Below are 19963 nucleotides of genomic sequence, written 5' to 3' on the forward strand. Positions count from 1 at the left end.
TTCCTCTCAGACCTTCTAGTTACAGTTGATAAGGCGCTAATCATGGGAGATTTTAATATTCACGTTGATAATGCAAATGATACATTAGGACTTGCGTTTACTGACCTAATAAACTCCTTTGGAGTCAAGCAAAATGTCACCGGGCCCACTCATCGTTTTAATCATACACTAGATCTAATTATATCGCATGGAATCGATCTTACTGCTATAGATATTGTACCCCAAAGTGATGATATTACAGACCATTTCCTTGTGTCGTGCATGCTGCGTATAACTGATATTAACTATATGTCTCAGCGTTACCGTCTGGGCAGAACTATTGTTCCAGCCACCAAAGACAGATTCGCAAATAACCTGCCTGATCTATCTCAACTGCTATTTGTACCCAAAAATACACATGAATTAGACGAAATTACTGACAACATGGGCACTATTTTCTCTAATACATTAGAAGCTGTTGCCCCCATCAAATTGAAAAAGGTTAGAGAAAAACGTATTGTGCCATGGTATAACAGTAATACTCACTCTCTCAAACAAGTAACTCGTAGTCTTGAACGCAAATGGAGAAAAACTAACTTGGAAGTTTTTAAAATTGCATGGAAAAACAGTATGTCCAGCTATAGACAGGCTCTAAAAACTGCTAGGGCAGAGCATTTCCACAAACTCATTGAAAATAACCAAAACAATCCAAGGTTTTTATTTAGCACAGTGGCTAAATTAACAAATTACCAGACGCCACCTGATTCAAATATTCCACCAACGTTAAATAGTAATGACTTTATGAATTTCTTCACTGATAAAATAGATAACATTAGAAATACAATAGCGAATGTAGATTCTACAGCGTCTAACACTTCAGTTTCATCCATCGCACCCAAAGATAAACTGCAGTGCTTTACAAATATAGGACAGGAAGAGCTAAATAAACTTATCACTGTATCTAAACCAACAACATGTTTATTAGATCCTGTACCCACTAAATTACTAAAAGAGCTGTTACCTGTAGCCGAAGGTACAAAGATGGTTTAGATCCTACCTGTCCGATCGCTACCATTTTGTTTACTTAAATGGGGTGTCATCTCATTTATCATCAGTAAAATATGGAGTGCCACAAGGATCCGTCCTAGGTCCCCTTCTATTTTCAATATACATGTTGCCCTTTGGTAATATTATTAGAAAATACGGAATTAGCTTCCACTGTTATGCTGATGATACTCAGCTATATATCTCAACGAGACCAGATGAAACTTCCCAATTATCTAAGCTAACAGAGTGTGTTAAAAATGTAAAAGATTGGATGACAAATAATTTTCTCCAATTAAATTCGGATAAGACAGAGATATTAATTATTGGACCAAAAAACACCACACAGAATCTTGTAGATTACAATCTGCAACTAGACGGATGTACTGTTACTTCCTCTACAGTCAGAAATCTGGGTGTTATATTAGACAGCAATTTGTCTTTTGAAAATCATATTTCCAATGTTACAAAAACTGCATTCTTCCATCTTAGAAACATTGCCAAGCTACGAAACATGTTATCTGTTTCTGATGCAGAAAAGCTAGTTCATGCATTCATGACCTCTAGACTGGACTATTGTAATGCACTTCTAGGTGGTTGTCCTGCTTCGTCAATAAACAAGCTACTGGTAGTCCAAAATAGGTCCTTACCAGGTCAAGAAAATATGATCATATTACCCCAATTTTACAGTCTCTGCACTGGCTACCTATTAAGTTCCGTATCAGTTACAAATTATCATTACTTACCTATAAGGCCCTAAATGGTTTAGCTCCTGCGTACCTAACTAGCCTTCTACCACGCTACAACCCATCACGCACCCTAAGGTCACAAAACGCTGGACTTTTGGTAGTTCCTAGGATAGCAAAGTCCACTAAAGGAGGTAGAGCTTTTTCACATTTGGCTCCCAAACTCTGGAATAGCCTTCCTGATAATGTTCGGGGTTCAGACACACTCTCTCTGTTTAAATCTAGATTAAAAACGCATCTCTTTCGCCAAGCATTCGAATAATGTATCTCTTAAATTGTGAGTGTAGTTGCATCTGCATTTTTATTCTTTAGCTTGGGTTAAACTAATTTTACTTCAGTTTCAGCAGCTATGCTAATGATGTCTCTATTTTGTTTCTATGTTTTGCCACGGGATGTACTAGGAGTTACACAAGCTCCAGTCTGGATCCAGAACACCTGAGAAGAGATGATGCTGACCCTCAGAGGACCCCAGATGACGCTAACCTTGAATCAACAAACAGAACTAACAATTATTGCTACATGTGTGACTGCATCATATAATTACTATTAATTAATAATATTGATAGTTCATCATCTAGCTGACTACCTCTTGTATTATTATTATTATTTTTATTTTTCTAAAATCCTGTCAAACGTGCACAAACTACTAGCTACTACTAAATATTGTAGAAACATAATTTTCTGTAAAGTTGCTTTGTAACGATTTGTATTGTAAAAAGCGCTATACAAATAAACTTGAATTGAATTGAATTGAATTGAAGTCAATCTACGTTCTTCAGTCCAGCTGAGGGCGACACTCAGACAAATACATGCAGGACGTCATAGCGAAGAAGACGTCACCCGGAAGTCGTCCCCGTGTAACACGCTTGTAAACAACTCTCGAGCGTCCTACAGATCAAGGTGGAAAACATTTATGATCGCTTTTTTTAATTTCACCAAACAGCAGGTAAATAAGTAGCTTATTTACTTAAAACCTGACGTATGAGCGATACTGGCTATCACTTTTCAAGTTAAATCAACGTCAAATACAAAAGTTGCTGTAAATAATACTTAACGTTAAGATATCGTAACCGTCTGGTTTCTATGTTAATTATGCATTTCTACTCTGTCAGCAGATTTTTATTTATTTATTTATTTTATCATTTTTTTAATGTAATAATGATAATTATTATCGTTAGATTTCTGTGTTTGTGTGTGTGTTTCACATTCCGAATGATTTGTTTCGAATTGATGTCTTGAATCTCCGATCGTGATCTCTTTGTATGTAACTGTTAGGTGTAAGGTTAGCTGAAGATGATGTCAAAGGAGGAGGGCAACGTTAAAGTGTCGGAGGGGATCGTAGATCTCGAAGAGCCGAAGAAAATGACCCGAGAAGACTGGAGGAAGAAAAAAGAGCTGGAAGAACAGAGAAAGTTAGGAAATGCTCCGGCTGAAGTTGACGAGGAGGGAAAGTATGTTGAGCAGACGAACATAACACATAACTGTTCATTCATAAATATAAATACTGTAATAAAAAAAGGTATTAATGTTTTTATCATATATGCCGTAACGATTCCCCTGATCGTAATATTTTGTTACCAGGGATATCAACCCTCATATTCCCCAGTACATCTCATCTGTTCCTTGGTACATCGACCCATCAAAGAGACCCACCCTCAAGCACCAGAGACCCCAGACAGAGAACGAGAAACAGTTTACACCCATCGGAGATTGGTACAAAAGAGGTGTTCAAGAAGTAAGCACTACCTCTACCCAAATAGTCATATGTTATAAAAAGTGATTTAGTGTCTAAACCCTTTTTCATTGCCTCCCTGTCAACTAGAAATCAGTCAGCACAAAATACAGAAAAGGAGCATGTGAAAACTGTGGTGCCATGACTCATAAGAAGAAGGACTGTATGGAGGTAACTAGTTCATAAAATGTGTTATGATGGCGTTGTTGTATGTTATTAATGTTCTTTCTATTATACGATCATACTATTTTGATCTAATACTGTGCAGTATATACTACTGTTCAAAGGTTTGGACTCAGTAAGTTATATTTTAAAGAAAGTAATGCTTTTATTCTGCACGGATGCATTATATTGATCAAAAGTGACAGTAAATTCATTAATGTTATAAAAGATTACTGTTTCAAATAAATGCTGTTCTTTTGCACTTTTTATTCAGCAAAGAATTTACTATATATATATATACATATATACAGAGGTGGGTAGAGTACCCAAAAACTGTACTCAAGTAAAAGTAAAAGTACTTCTAGAAATATTTACTCAAGTTAAAGTAAAAGTACTAGTCTTAAATAGTTACTTGAGTAAGAGTAAAAGAGTATCGGATAAAAAATCTACTCAAGTAGTTAGTTACTAGTTACTTTGGGTGATATATACTGAGCCTATTTTTATTTAGATATATAGATAAAATGTATGTAATGTATGTGTGCGTGTATAAATGTATATATTTCATCAGCCTTTACTCCAATTTATCTAATTTATTATAAAACCCTGTCTGTTTACTTAAGTAACAGATATAGGTGTCATGCCATAACATATTTTTAATAAGACTGACTTTATATTAAATGTGAATTTAACATTGAAAGTTAATGTGATATAAATATTGCTACTAATCTTTCATTGTTCAGAAAGAGAGCAAATAACATTTACATTATTAAAGATAATTTTCACTGACAGTCTAGAGTTCAATCACTCTCAGAAACTCCCATTAAAATCACTGAAACTGTTAACACTGTGAAATCAATATCTTAATTAAAGATTCGTACACACATCTGCACTTTGTTGTTTCTGGTGAGAGAATTTGCCAGAAAGAGGTATTCAGTCAGTGAGCGAGTGAAGGAAGCACCGGTATTTCAGCGATGACTCATCTGAACACCTCTGATTGGCCAATGCTTTAATAAGCTCAAAAGAATCTTGTGTGATTGGTTATAATGCGCAGCGCTGTATAAACGCATCTATCTCTGGCTCAGCGCCAGCAAGCAATCACAGATCTGAATTTAGCAGCTGATGATATGACTTGCTGAACGTACTCGCACCGTGTGATTGTATTAAAATTAATAAAATCTTAATCGGCTATTTTTTGTCTTTTGGAAGCTGCATTCAACTTGGTTCCCCTCTGTTATAAGCCACACACGTACAACAAACTAATGTCAGAGGTATTGTGCACTGTAATCGAATGTAGCCCAAGTTATTACCTGTTAAACAGTAGACAGCACACGCGGTGTTCATCTAATAAGGATCTCCATCGCAAGCAAATAATAACCTTTGCAGATTTGCTTTCAATTCAGTGCAGTTCCAGCCATGTTTTCAACGCTGCTGATGTTAAACGTTACAACTCCGAGTGAACCGCTTCAGACGCTCAGCGCGTGCGGCAGGGAACTGAACGAATCATTCAAACTGATTCATGAACCAATTCACCCTTTTGCCAATTGGTTTGATCAAGCCTTTGAACAGAATTGACTCAAAAGAATGAATCATTCGCGAGTGGGAATCGCTCATTGCCCAGAGAAAAGTAGACGGCGCGTTTGGAATAAACTGAAGCATTTATAACATTTATTGCATTAAGATAAAGTAACGAGAGCAGCGTCGCCCACAGTAACGAAGTAAAAGTACAGATTTTTCCCCAAAATGTACTCAAGTAAGAGTATAAAGTATCCATCTTTAAATATACTCCGAAAAGTATTAGTTACCCCAAAAAATTGCTCAAGTAAATGTAACGAAGTAAATTTAACTCGTTACTACCCACCTCTATATATATATCAGCATTGATAATAATAAGAAATCAGCACCAAATCAGCATATTAGAATGATTTCTAAAGGATCATGTGACACTGAAGACTGGAGTAGTGATGCTGAAACTTCAGCTTTTCCATCACAGGAATAAATGACAATTTGAAAATACTTTAATATAGAAAATTTAAATGTTATTTAAATTGTAAATATTTGTACAAAAAATGTTTACTCTTGTTTTTTTTTTTGTTGTTGTTGTTTTTTTGATCAAAGAAATGCAGCCATGATTCGCATAAGAGACTCCTTTTAGAAACATTCAAAAATCTTACGGACCCCAAACTTTTGATCGTTATTGATTTTAGAAATAAAACCTGCATTTTAATTTTTGATTACAATGTGTGCAAAAAAATGATTTTGATAGAGACCCAGAAAAGTTGGAGCAAAGTTTTCTGGCACAGGCTTGGCACCAGATGAGCATGAACAGATCCAGCTCTCAATGGATTATGATGGAAAGAGAGATCGCTGGAATGGCTATGATCCTGATGAGCACACGCGAATTGTAGAGGAATATGCAAAAGTTGATCTGGTAAGTCATGTTGTTGGATATTTATGTGTATTTATGTTTATTTTATTATACAGCTAAGCTATTCTCAGCGAAGACCACTTTTGACATGTGATCACTGTCATTTTGTTGGAAGGATTTTTTACTGTATAGGTAAAGCATGTCTAATTTAAATATTTTTTTTGTAACAGGCTAAGCGTACTCTCAAAGCTCAGAAACTCCAGGAGGAGTTAGCTTCTGGTAAATTAATAGATCAAGCTGTAAGTATTCAAAATGAAATCTTTTTCTTGGTATTTTTCTAGATTCCTCTTCTAGCTGTGCGATTTCTAAAAATGGTATATGTTTGTCACAACCTATTATGTATTACCTTGGTGTTACTAAACAGTATGTCTTTTATCTAGAACTCGAGGAGGCATCTTATCGATGATGCAGCACAGGTAACTGTTATATTCAGATGAATCTTTATGCAATTTGTAGACTATAAAATAAAACTCAAATCATAAAGCCACTTCACTCACTCAATTCAAGTTTTTTCCTCACCCTGTCCAGGACCACAGCAGTGAAGATGAGGATGACGACAAATATGTTGATGACTTTGACATGCCTGGACAAAACTTTGATTCCAAGAGACGAATCACAGTTAGAAATTTGAGAATCCGGGAGGACATCGCTAAGGTGAAAATAACTCGAGCTTTTGCAAACCAATCAATGTTACTTAAAGGCATGACGCTACTTGTTTTTCTAGAAATATGTGCATTTTATTGATTGATTGATTGATTGGCAGCTGCGTTAATAAAGTCACACTTATAAAATCCTATGGTCTTTATCATCAGGATTTACAGTAGCATAAGATTACACATGAATATTTTTACCACAGTCTGCTGTATCATGTTTTTCCCAACTTATTTTACAGTATCTCAGGAATCTGGATCCAAATTCAGCATACTACGATCCCAAGACTCGAGCTATGAGAGAGAACCCATACTCCAACGCTGGAAAGACTCCAGAAGAGTAGGTGCTTTTCTCATTTTCTGTGCATGCAATCAAGGGAAACGTTGGGAAGTTACAGGCTTCTTGCAGAAAGCTTGCAGAATGTGTACTAAGTAGGGGTTACAACACACATTGTTCACTACTAATCAAGGCATAAGTTGATCTAATTAAGTAGATGAACAAAGCCTGCTAAATGCCAAGAAAGCGGATGTTCTTATGCTTACTACATTTCAAGTCATCACACTGAATCACACAGTCTTTGAGTGTCTCTATCTGTAGTTGTCTCTGTCTGTCTTTAAAAGGATGTGTTTGGTTTGGCAGGGTGGGCTATGCTGGAGACAACTTTGTGCGCTACTCTGGAGACACCATTTCCATGGCCCAGACACAGCGTGAGTAGTCTTTGTCAACTCCTACATAAACTCCTTTCTACCTGACGTTAAATGTGGGCTCCAGACTCTCAGTTCCTGTTGGTCTAACATTGTTTTGTGTGTCTTCTCTGAAGTCTTTGCTTGGGAAGCCTATGAGAAGGGATCTGAAGTGCACCTCCAGGCAGATCCCACCAAGCTGGAGCTTCTGCATCAGTCCTACAGAGTCAAAAAGGATGAATTCAAAGAGAAACAGAAAGAGAGTATTTTGGAAAGGGTACGGTGTAGAATCTTCTTTTTTTTTTTTTTACATGCAGCAAAACGTCCTTCATCCCCTGCTCGGTGTACTGATGGCTTCATGTCGCACTTTTCTGCAGTATGGTGGGCAGGAACACTTGGACGCCCCTCCACGAGAGCTTCTGCTGGCTCAGACAGAGGAGTATGTGGAGTATTCTCGTCACGGGGCTGTGTTGAAAGGACAGGAGAAGGCTGTGGCCTGTTCCAAATACGAGGAGGATGTGCTCATTAATAACCACACGGTTAGATTGCTGGCACTAATGGAAGTGCTACATAACCTGACAAGTTGCATAATAATAATAGATTAGTTTTATGAATGTTAAAGATGTGTTCCTTTGGTTTTGCAGTGTATCTGGGGATCGTATTGGAAAGATGGCCTTTGGGGTTACAAATGCTGCCACTCGATGGTGAAGCAAAGTTACTGTACAGGAGAAGCTGGCAAGAAAGTAGTGGTGCGAAACAAATTTATCCACTGCACTGGCAAATAATGTGATGCATGGCTTACTAATACAGGCAGCAAAAATCTGTTTTTTTTATTTTTTTTATTATCTATCAAAGCATTTATTTAATATTATTAATTTTCTTGTTTTATTTTATTATAATACAATGCACAAGTTGTTTTTTACATTTATCTATTCTTATATATTTATCCAACACAAATCTCTTCTAAAAACAAATTGTCTCCTTTTTTTCAGAGCAATTCTTGTATTCCATTTGAAGATGATGGAGAGGAGGCCCAAACGAGTAAAGAACCAAAGACTCTTTTACAGGTACATTTTACAGCAACTTTTATTTTTTGTGATATGATTTCAATGGAAGAACATGGAAGGTAGATGATTGTATTACACTAATATGTTTTTTATGCACAGATGCACCAGGAAAAAATGAAAGACAAGAAAAAGAAGAAAAAGAGCAAGAAACATAGAGATTCTGACAGCAGTGACGAGGACGACGAAGCAAAAAAGACAGAAAAGCTGAAGAAGGTGGATGAGCCGTTCCTGCCACACAAATTTGTATCTTCATATCTGTGTTCTACAAAGCCTGTTGTAAAAGAAAATATTGTGTCTTTTTGTGCAGGCATTGAGTGCGGAGGAGCAGAGGCTGAAGCAGGTGGCTGTAATTATGCAGCTCGACGAGAGGAAGCGGCCGTACAACAGCTTAAAAGAAGTGCATGAACCCACAGAGGAGGAGATGGAAGCCTTCCACATGAAACGTTACCGGCCCGATGACCCCATGGCCCCTTTCTTGGGGAAGTGAATGAAAAAATAAATGTGTTTTGTGACCAGCTAAAGCGATGGCATAGTCACAGTTTTTGTAAAATCTTACTGTTGAATGTGTTACGAAAAGACCACTGTTGAGCAAATAATGGGAAACATTCCATATTATTAACATGACAGTCTGTTAGATCCTTCTGTTTTAACATCTTTATACTTTATATAAATCTGTGCAGATTATAGTAGAAAATAAATCAGCTGTATTTTCTCAATGTTTTCATAACGTGTGTTTTTTTTTTTATTTTTTTTTTACAGTACATGGTTTTATTAGTCTTTTGATAATAAAGTCCCCCATAAATCACAAATGGGTTATGTTTGGTGAATCATCTGTTTTGATTTAACAGATATATTCAATTGTCAAATATGTTCAAGTTATTAAAATAGACTCATAATGAAAATAATCTGACTAGTGGTTGACATTAAACATATTCAAACCTGAACATGGCTATGTTTCGTCTTATGGTTTTTTCTAAGCAACATGTAATCCAAATCATTGCAAATACACAGAAATGTTAAGAGTGAGTTTGATGTAAACGAGCACATTTCACATGGCTGTAGTTTGTATAATATAAAGCTGTTTTTTAATTGATTTGTTGGCTGCAGAACTACAGTTTAACAGTCTGATGAATTTTCAAACGAATCCCCTCCCCCAGTTTGTTCAGTTACATCATGGATGAACTATCTGGCAGAGCATGTCCATGCTAAAACTGGGTGTTTGCTTGCAAAGTTGTGTGGAGGACATGTAAGACACAACGCGATTCAAAATCTTGTTTATATTCTGATTTTGACTTTGCCAAAAGAGCTGCTAGACTTCTCATTCCTCGGGTGAGGATTGTTTTTCTAATGCATGCTTTAAATGTGTTGTATAAATGTGTTCTGTGGTTGTTACTTACATTTACTACCTAAATAAAACTGTTCACCAATAGACCTAAGTCAAGTTATAACCTGCATGTATATAATGTGATTTATGGTGCTTATCTCTGTGAATGACTTCTGTATATGTATATATACAGGAAATTCATGGAAATTCCCTACAACAAAAAATCTGGCCCCATCTGCTCTGTTTGCAGGCACAGCTGTATCATGCATCAGTTACTGGCTGTTTGCCTGCTGTCTCTGTTCTCTGTGCTGACTGCAGACTCGTCCAAGAAGGGACGCAACTTTACTATCTATTCATCACAGCTTAGCTGCAGTTTGCCGGGCCCTAAGGGTCCTCAAGGGAGTCCAGGTGCAGCAGGTCCCAGTGGTAACGTAGGCAAGATGGGGATGCCAGGTGCTGATGGTCAGGATAGGAAGGATGGTGACAGGGGAGAGAAGGGAGACAAAGGTAAAGCATATGAACATGTCTGTTGCAGTTATAATGCCATTTATGAAAAATAACATTCAAAATATTAAAATATACGTTATTTCTATTGAATATTATATTAAAGTATGTTGTCATTAAAAATTGTTTTTTTTAATATATATGAAATCACATTTGGACAAAAAATGAAAATAAAATGGGCAAGTTGTTTCATAATACATGATACAATCTGTCTGCAAAATAAATAAAAACTAATTTAAATACACTAAATACATTTGTGAATTTTATTCTCAAATGTCAGGTGAACAGGGTCGTCCTGGGAACCCTGGAAAATATGGACCACAAGGACGCCCAGGACTTGTTGGGAAGGCAGGACCACGGGGCCTTAAGGGGGTACGAGGGGCACCTGGTGTGTCTGGAGTTCCTGGGATTAAAGGAGAGATGGGAGATGTGGGGGAAACGGGCGCTGCTGGAGGCTGTGACTGTGGAGCAGAGGCACGATCTGCTTTCTCAGTAGCGGTAACCAAGAGCTATCCCAAGGAACACACGCCCATTCGTTTTAAACGTATTTTAATGAACGAGGGTAACCATTACAATGTCACCAGTGGCAAGTTTAACTGTTCGATTCCTGGTGTGTATTACTTCACATATGACATCACGATGGCAAACAAACATCTGGCAATCGGGCTTGTCCAGAATGGCCAGTACAAGATCAAAACATTTGATGCCAACACAGGAAACTATGATGTGGCCTCAGGATCAACAATACTTAGACTGCAAAAAGGAGACCAGGTCTGGCTTCAGATCTTTTATTCAGAACAAAATGGACTGTTTTTTGATCCATACTGGACAGACAGTCTTTTCACAGGATTCCTCATTTTTGCAGATCAGGCTGCTTGAAATGAGACCAATTCTGGATCATCCTGATTGAACGTTTTATTTGTTTTGTATACATTTTATAAAAATGGCCCCCAATAACCTGTATTTACAAACATTTTATATGAAAATATAAATAATAAATTTTAAATATAAAAATATATATATATAATATATAATACTGCCGTATATAAATAATACTAAAATAACACTCATCAGATGTGTTATTTGCTCATCAGATTTGTTCAAGAATAAAATTTAATATTTTAATTGAATAAATGCCTTTCACATAAAATCAATCAACAGATTTTATTTTCCACATGAAATATTTTGATGAAGTGAATATGATAACCAGTTCTGAATCACCCTGATTGAGCATTCTATTTGCTTCATATTATATCAAATAGTCCCCATTAGCCCTGTGTTTACAGATCCACCACAACAGTATTAGAGCAAAACAAGGCAAGGAACATGTAGAAAGATGAACAGACTTACAAGAAATAAACGACACTCAACACTCAAATTTATTCCTTATAAATTAAAGGAAAATACTTTCTCACTTCAAGTATTTTGCAACTTTTACCTCAGTCTTAGGCCCCCAATAATCAGAAAGACCTTTTACCCCAAGGGACTTATAGCCACGTTGTACACTATGTTGTTAGTCACAAATGACTTTTGATCTTCTACAAGATTGTTCTGTCAATGACCCCCCCATTTCTATTGTTTATTTACTATTCCCATAATCTAATCTTGTATTATGGTTCAAAGGTTTAATAGACCTTGTCTTGTTGAAACATGCTGTTATTGGACATCTGTGAAACCCTCCTTTCCAGGTATAATTTTGTCCAAAAATAGCAGCCAATCACAGCTGCTGTAATCATCTAATCAATATAGGTTAATGGGTAAAACGTACTCGGTTACTAAACGTAACCTCGGTTCTCTCTAGAAGAGCGAACGAGTACTGCGTCTTAGCTAAGACGCTACGGGAAAAGTCTCTTTTCACGAAATACTGAAGCAAAAAATTATCCTTAATTTTGTATTTTTGTAAAGCGCATTTGCAGCAGTACACAGCCATAGGCGAGACGGCTCGTTCGCTCATTGGCTTATTCTGCGGCAACTGCACAGCCTATCGAGCGCGGGCTGATGCAACATCAGACCAATAAGGACGCTTCGCGCCCTTCTTGCCACTTCCCGCCGAAACGGGTGTGGCCCAACCTATAAAAGGAGCTCGAAAAGGCTGACTCACCTGATTTATTTCATCGCCGAAGCGAACCAGTGTGAATCGTGCGCACGGCAGAGAACGCAGTACTCGTTCGCTCTTCTAGAGAGAACCGAGGTTACGTTTAGTAACCAAGTACGTTCTCTTACGAGAGCTCTCTCGTACTGCGTCTTAACTAAGACGCTACGGGAACCCAATGTAAAACGCTGTGCGCGCAGGGATCACACACCAATAAACCTGAAGCAACGCCCAGGATTTACAGTGCACAGTCAGCTGAGGGACTCACAGAGAGTCCAGGACAGAAAAGGGAAAAAGCCCTCCGTCCTATATCTAGCAGCATCCGTAGATGCGGCAATATGACATCACACAGCCGAGGCAAGGCCTGACCAATGTGGCAATGCGGGTCTTACGCAATACTGCCCATATAACAGTCGGCAGCGCATAGCGCTCGTGAACTCAGAATTCCCCTCAGGGCCCTGATTCGACTATACCCACAACAGCCTTGCTTGCAAGGCGGGGACCTCCAGGTTATAGAACCTGATAAATGTAGACGGCGAGGCCCAACCTGCCGCCATACATATATCCTGCAAGGAGATCCCGTCTGCCGAAAGGCAGCAGAGCGAGACACATAAGCTCTTAAAACCCTGACAGGGCAAAGAAGACTCGAGTCTCCATCCTCCCCTGACACCGGCAGGGCAGACAGGGCAATAACCTGAGCCCGAAACGGTGTGTTGAGGGATTTCGGCACATAACCGTGCCTAGGTTTGAGTATGACCCTTGAGTCATTGGGCCCAAACTCCAAGCACGACTGGCTCACCGAGAGCGCGTGCAAATCACCCTCACGCTTCACAGAAGCGAGAGCCAACAAGAATACTGTCTTGAACGACAGATGCTGAAGGCTAACCGATTGGATAGGCTCAAAAGGGGGACCCTTCAAGGCCTCCAAAACCGCCGCGAGGTCCCACATAGGGACTGACGGAGGTCTGGGAGGATTCAGCCTCCTAGCTCCTCTGAGGAACCGGATGACTAAATCGTTCCTTCCTATTGACTGACCGGACGCCGTTTCAGAAAACGCCGCGATGGCCGCCACATAAACTTTGAGCATGGATGGGGCTCTGCCCTTATCCAACAGCTCCTGTAGGAAGGAGAGGACCTCCGTCACCTCACAACTAAGGGGTGAATAACCTCGAGCTGTGCACCAGCTGGAGAACACAGACCACTTCGAGGCATACAGACGTCGTGTCGACGGAGCTCTAGCCTGAGTGATGGTATTTAGCACTCCCACTGCGAGATCAGCGGGTAACCGTTGAGCGCCCACACATGGAGGGACCACAACTCCGGTTGAGGGTGCCAAATCGAGCCCCTGGCCTGCGAGAGGAGGTCCCTCCTCAACGGTACCGGCCACGGGCGACATCTGCTAACTGCATCAAATCTGGGAACCATGGTTGGTTCTTCCAAAGAGGTGCTACAAGCAGTATTGAACATCTCGTTTCTCTCACCCGTTCTATCACCTGCGGAAGGAGGGAGACGGGAGGGAACGCATAAAGCGGGCAGCACGGCCATCTCCATGACAGCGCGCTTTCGTTCTTGGAAAAGAACGCGGGGCAGTGAGCGTTTTCGTGGGACGCAAAGAGGTCCACCTCCGCCATGCCAAAACTCTCCCACAACAGCCGGACTGTTTGCGGGTGTAGAGACCATTCGCCCGTAGGAACATTGCCTCTGGACAGCCTGTCTGGACCCAGATTCTGCAGTCCAGGCACATGCACTGCTCTCAGTGAGACGGTCTGCCTTCGAGCAGCGCTCCCCATCCCGAAGTGGAGGCGTCCGTCGACACCATTTTCACACTTGGAGAAGTCCCCAGGCTCGTACCCCACTAAGACGCTACGGGAACCCAATGTAAAACGCTGTGCGCGCAGGGATCACACACCGATAAACCTGAAGCAACGCCCAGGATTTACAGTGCACAGTCAGCTGAGGGACTCACAGAGAGTCCAGGACAGAAAAGGGAAAAAGCCCTCCGTCCTATATCTAGCAGCATCCGTAGATGCGGCAATATGACATCACACAGCCGAGGCAAGGCCTGACCAATGTGGCAATGCGGGTCTTACGCAATACTGCCCATATAACAGTCGGCAGCACATAGCGCTCGTGAACTCAGAATTCCCCTCAGGGCCCTGATTCGACTATACCCACAACAGCCTTGCTTGCAAGGCGGGGACCTCCAGGTTATAGAACCTGATAAATGTAGACGGCGAGGCCCAACCTGCCGCCATACATATATCCTGCAAGGAGATCCCGTCTGCCGAAAGGCAGCAGAGCGAGACACATAAGCTCTTAAAACCCTGACAGGGCAAAGAAGACTCGAGTCTCCATCCTCCCCTGACACCGGCAGGGCAGACAGGGCAATAACCTGAGCCCGAAACGGTGTGTTGAGGGATTTCGGCACATAACCGTGCCTAGGTTTGAGTATGACCCTTGAGTCATTGGGCCCAAACTCCAAGCACGACTGGCTCACCGAGAGCGCGTGCAAATCACCCTCACGCTTCACAGAAGCGAGAGCCAACAAGAATACTGTCTTGAACGACAGATGCTGAAGGCTAACCGATTGGATAGGCTCAAAAGGGGGACCCTTCAAGGCCTCCAAAACCGCCGCGAGGTCCCACATAGGGACTGACGGAGGTCTGGGAGGATTCAGCCTCCTAGCTCCTCTGAGGAACCGGATGACTAAATCGTTCCTTCCTATTGACTGACCGGACGCCGTTTCAGAAAACGCCGCGATGGCCGCCACATAAACTTTGAGCATGGATGGGGCTCTGCCCTTATCCAACAGCTCCTGTAGGAAGGAGAGGACCTCCGTCACCTCACAACTAAGGGGTGAATAACCTCGAGCTGTGCACCAGCTGGAGAACACAGACCACTTCGAGGCATACAGACGTCGTGTCGACGGAGCTCTAGCCTGAGTGATGGTATTTAGCACTCCCACTGCGAGATCAGCGGGTAACCGTTGAGCGCCCACACATGGAGGGACCACAACTCCGGTTGAGGGTGCCAAATCGAGCCCCTGGCCTGCGAGAGGAGGTCCCTCCTCAACGGTACCGGCCACGGGCGACATCTGCTAACTGCATCAAATCTGGGAACCATGGTTGGTTCTTCCAAAGAGGTGCTACAAGCAGTATTGAACATCTCGTTTCTCTCACCCGTTCTATCACCTGCGGAAGGAGGGAGACGGGAGGGAACGCATAAAGCGGGCAGCACGGCCATCTCCATGACAGCGCGCTTTCGTTCTTGGAAAAGAACGCGGGGCAGTGAGCGTTTTCGTGGGACGCAAAGAGGTCCACCTCCGCCATGCCAAAACTCTCCCACAACAGCCGGACTGTTTGCGGGTGTAGAGACCATTCGCCCGTAGGAACATTGCCTCTGGACAGCCTGTCTGGACCCAGATTCTGCAGTCCAGGCACATGCACTGCTCTCAGTGAGACGGTCTGCCTTCGAGCAGCGCTCCCCATCCCGAAGTGGAGGCGTCCGTCGACACCATTTTCACACTTGGAGAAGTCCCCAGGCTTACACCTGATCGGTACCAGCCGTTCGCTGTCCAAGGTGCTAGAGCCGCAACACAGCTCTGATCGACCTTGAAATGCAGCCGGCCAGACGCCCACGCTCTGCGCGGCACCCGAGCCTTCAGCCAGAACTGCAGGGGGCGCATGCGGAGCAGGCCCAGCCGCAGAACCGGAGATGCTGAGGCCATGAGACCCAGCATCTTTTGACAGTGTTTGAGCGACACGGTCGCGTCGCAGCGGAAAGAACTCGCTGCGCGCTGAATGCCCATCGCGCGCTGTGGTGACAGCCGCACCGTCATGGAACACGAGCTCAGAACTATACCCAGAAACAGGATCGTCTGACTGGGGTTCAGCGAACTCTTCGCCCAATTGACACTGAGGCCGAGCTTCTCGAGGTGATCGAGTAAAACGGCCCTGTGGTCCACGAGCTCCGCTCATTGGGCCAGAACCAGCCAGTCGTCCAAATAATTCAGCACTCGTATGCCTCTGAGTCTGAGAGGAGCGAGCGATGCATCCATGCACCTCGTAAACGTACGAGGAGCCACGGAGGACTGTAAACTGGTATGCCTGGCCCTCGAAGGCGAATCTCAAATATCGCCTGTGGTTTGACGCTATCTGTATTTGAAAATACGCGTCCCTCAGATCTATTGACATGAACCAGTCCCCTCTGCGAATCTGCGTGAGGAGTTTCCTGGTCGTAGGCATTGATGAAACGCAGTTTCAAAATGTTCAGCTGTCTTAGATCCAGTATGGGCCTGAGACCCCCGTCTCTCTTGGGCACCAGAAAGTATCTGCTGTACAGCCCCCCCCCCTCGCTTTGAGCTTGAGACACAGGCTCTACAGCCCCTTTGCTCAACAGTTTTGATATTTCGGCCCGAAGTATGTGTGCTACTTATGTTTTGACCGTAGTTTCGATGCGTGCCGAAAAGCGCGGAGGGCGTCGAAAAAAACTGTAGCGAGTAGCCTCTCTTTATAATGCCTAGCACCCAATCTGAAACCCCTGGAAGCGCTGACCATGCATCTGCATGAATGGCTAAGGGCTGGATGCGAAGCGCGCTCTGTTGACCGGGCAACGGCGGCGCTCGGGTGTGCTGCGCATTTGAGGCGGGGAGCGCGCTGATCACAGCGGGCAGATCGCTCCTCCTCGACCCCGTCCCGGCGCTAAACCGACTGGGGGAAGGCTGAGCAGGTCCCGTGGGACTCGATATGTCTGCGAGTAACTGTGGGCTGCATATGTGCACATTTACCACTTTCAACTCGCTGTCTGCCTGTGCAGAGCGTACGTGCACGGGCCTCGTTTTTACAGAAGCCACGCGCCGTATGTGACATAGTGTATGTGGGCACTGGGGAGTAAGCACGTTTACTATGCGGCGCGCTCGACCGATCTGTGTCGATCTTATGTGCGCGAGCCCTGTGTGCAGGGCTGTGCTTACATGTGGAGATGGGCACTGAGGAGTGGGCATCGTCACTGCATTTATAGCACCATCGGCCATGGCCGGACGAGCGTGCACGGGTTTTGTTTTTTACAGAAACCACATGACGCGTGTGACATAGTAATTGTGGGCACTGAGGGGTGGGCATGCTTACTATGCAGTGTGCGCGATCGACTTGAGTCGCTTTTATGGGCGCAGGCCCTGTGTGCAGGGCTGTGCTTACATGTGGAGATGGGCACTGAGGAGTGGGCATCGTCACTACATTTATAGCACCATCGGCCGTGGCCGGACGAACGTGCACGGGTTTCGTTTTTACAGAAACCACATGACGCGTGTGACATAGTGATTGTGGGCACTGAGGAGTGGGCACGTCTACTATGTAGTGCGCGTGATCGACTTGAGTCGCTTTTATGGGCGCGAGCCCTGTGTGAAGGGCTGTGCTTATATGTGGAGATGGGCACTGAGCAGTGGGCATCGTCACTACATTTATAGCACCATCGGCCGTGGCCGGGACACCAGAAATTACACCTTTTTCGGGAAATATCTGGGTAGCCGTGATAACGGTTTTCGTGTGCAGGCAAGCGGGCAACCGTACAGGCTTGCGCATTGCAAAAAACGCTGAAACAGTCACAATCTCTGGAACTGAAACAGCGGCACACTTAGGTGAGAGCCCGGCCAAAGCGGAACTCGTACACCGGCGCTTCGATGAAGCAGCCATCGTGTGTAGTGCCGACGCAGCGTCATGCAGCATGCGTAGATGGCTTTCCTAGGATGGCTTCGGGGCTCCCGGCCTCACTGTAATCCTCTGCCGCGGTCCCCGCGGGGCGGGGCGACGGCCGGTAGACCGAGAACGGGGGTCTCGAGCTGCGTTGCTGAAGCTGTTGTGATAACGGCTTTTGTGTGCAGGCAAGCGGGCAACTGTGCAGGCTTGCGCATTGCAGAAAACGCTGAGACAGTCACAATTCCTGGAACTGAAACAGCGGCGCGCTTGGGTGAGAGCTCGGCCACAGCGGAACTCGTACACCTGCGCTTCGATGAAGCAGCCATCGTTAGTAGTGCCGATGCAGCGTCACACAGCAGGCTTTAGATGGCAACACCGCTTTTGCCGCCGTCCAGCAGAGGGTGGACAAAGGTGCGTCGCTATCGCCTGTTCCACCGGCGGAAGTGAGTGGTAGTTCCTGTTTTTAGCATCATCAGTGTGGAGAATGCTAGTGAGACAGACGAACGAGTTCGCGCTGAATATGGAGCGTTCCAAGCCTTCGCCACCTCTTCGTGAAGCTCAGGAAGAAATGAGGCGGGCTTTGAGAAGTACGCTCATCCGAAAGGGAAATACCATCCAGCCGGGAACGAGAGGGGGGGCGCTGGTGCAAACCACTCGCGGCCGAGACTCATCGCGGCCAACACAAGCATTCGCCCCGGCTCCTTCTCGATGTCAGCTCGTCTGCTGGGCTTCTGAGCAGAAGGCGCGAGATCGTCGGAGCTCGCCCAGCCCTCACTGCCCGAAGCTAGCAGAGAGCGTGTGTCCTCTTCCCCCGACGCGGCCCTGAGATCGACTTCCTCGGACGACGCGCCGGCAAACAGCGGGCGCTGCCCACCGGGAAGCGATGCAGGGGGGGGGGCGGTGAAGCAGGGCGAACCGGCGAGCTCGGTTGAGCTGAAGACGGTTCCGGAATCCGCTGGAAGCGATGCTTTTACGGCGCCTCAGCGCAGCGGAGAATGCAGGCTCAGAGAAAAAGGCCAGGCGAGTCCTCAGAGTCACCATGGCAACAGCTCGCAGTGGGGGCATCCGCCGTCAGCGAGCGCGAGCGCTGCATGATCTTCACCCAGGCAGGAGACACAGATGACGTACCGGTCTCCCTCGCTGAGTGGGGCTCTGACGAGCCGCAGGAAGGCATCTTAAAAAAGACGCGAGCTCTTTTACGAGTGTGTGTCGCAGGGCGAACACACACACACACATAAAGAACAGCTTGGATATAACAGAATTGAAAGGATATAGGCGCAGGAACGGCAGTGGAAGGCGGCGATGCCAGCAGCTTCAGAATGGCTCGTCCTGCTGATGTGCTTTCTCAGACGGCGCTTGCTTCCTCCGTGATCCAGCGATGCGTGAGCTTCGCTGAAGAGATGAAAAATCAGGTGAGTCAGCCTTTTCGAGCTCCTTTTATAGGTTGGGCCACACCCGTTTCGGCGGGAAGTGGCAAGAAGGGCGCGAAGTCTGATGTTGCATCAGCCCGCGCTCGATAGGCTGTGCAGTTGCCGCAGAACAAGCCAATGAGCGAACGAGCCGTCTCGCCTATGGCTGTGTACTGCTGCAAATGCGCTTTACAAAAATACAAAATTAAGGATAATTTTTTGCTTCAGTATTTCGTGAAAAGAGACTTTTCCCGTAGCGTCTTAGCTAAGACGCAGTACGAGAGAGCTCTCGTAAGAGAACCACTATTTACACAAAAGTGTAGAGCAGTTGTTGAGCTTGTGAACACTCATGTGATCAGTACATGTTATGTAATGTTACTATGCTTATGCATTATTTGTATCATACAGCAATCTGTCCCTCATATAACGTACAATATCAATACATATACAGT

The 19963-nt window shown here is 44.0% G+C and overlaps 2 protein-coding genes across 3 annotated transcripts; both read left to right on the forward strand.

Moving 5' to 3' along the window:
* The first annotated feature begins 2559 nt into the window (after positions 1–2559).
* LOC132113772 (pre-mRNA-splicing factor SLU7-like) lies at positions 2560–8989 on the forward strand. Of its 2 annotated transcripts, none has more exons than XM_059521758.1 (16): positions 2560–2669; positions 3045–3220; positions 3351–3504; positions 3592–3672; positions 5927–6091; positions 6259–6327; positions 6469–6504; positions 6617–6742; positions 6981–7078; positions 7379–7446; positions 7560–7699; positions 7800–7961; positions 8067–8171; positions 8415–8489; positions 8589–8702; positions 8797–8989. In XM_059521758.1, the coding sequence occupies exons 2-16, from the start codon at positions 3063–3065 to the stop codon at positions 8974–8976; spliced, it is 1731 nt and encodes a 576-aa protein (XP_059377741.1). In that variant the 5' UTR covers positions 2560–2669; positions 3045–3062; the 3' UTR covers positions 8977–8989. The 2 variants fall into 2 exon arrangements, with proteins under 2 accessions (XP_059377741.1, XP_059377740.1); XM_059521757.1 differs by having other exon boundaries at positions 2570–2715.
* A 1048-nt stretch (positions 8990–10037) lies between these two features.
* LOC132114243 (complement C1q tumor necrosis factor-related protein 2-like) lies at positions 10038–11331 on the forward strand. The gene is made up of 2 exons (XM_059522350.1): positions 10038–10320; positions 10598–11331. The coding sequence occupies exons 1-2, from the start codon at positions 10077–10079 to the stop codon at positions 11194–11196; spliced, it is 843 nt and encodes a 280-aa protein (XP_059378333.1). The 5' UTR covers positions 10038–10076; the 3' UTR covers positions 11197–11331.
* The last annotated feature ends 8632 nt before the right edge of the window (positions 11332–19963 follow it).

This window comes from Carassius carassius, chromosome 33, assembly GCF_963082965.1.
Source record: "Carassius carassius chromosome 33, fCarCar2.1, whole genome shotgun sequence".
Classification (NCBI taxonomy): Eukaryota; Metazoa; Chordata; class Actinopteri; order Cypriniformes; family Cyprinidae; genus Carassius; species Carassius carassius.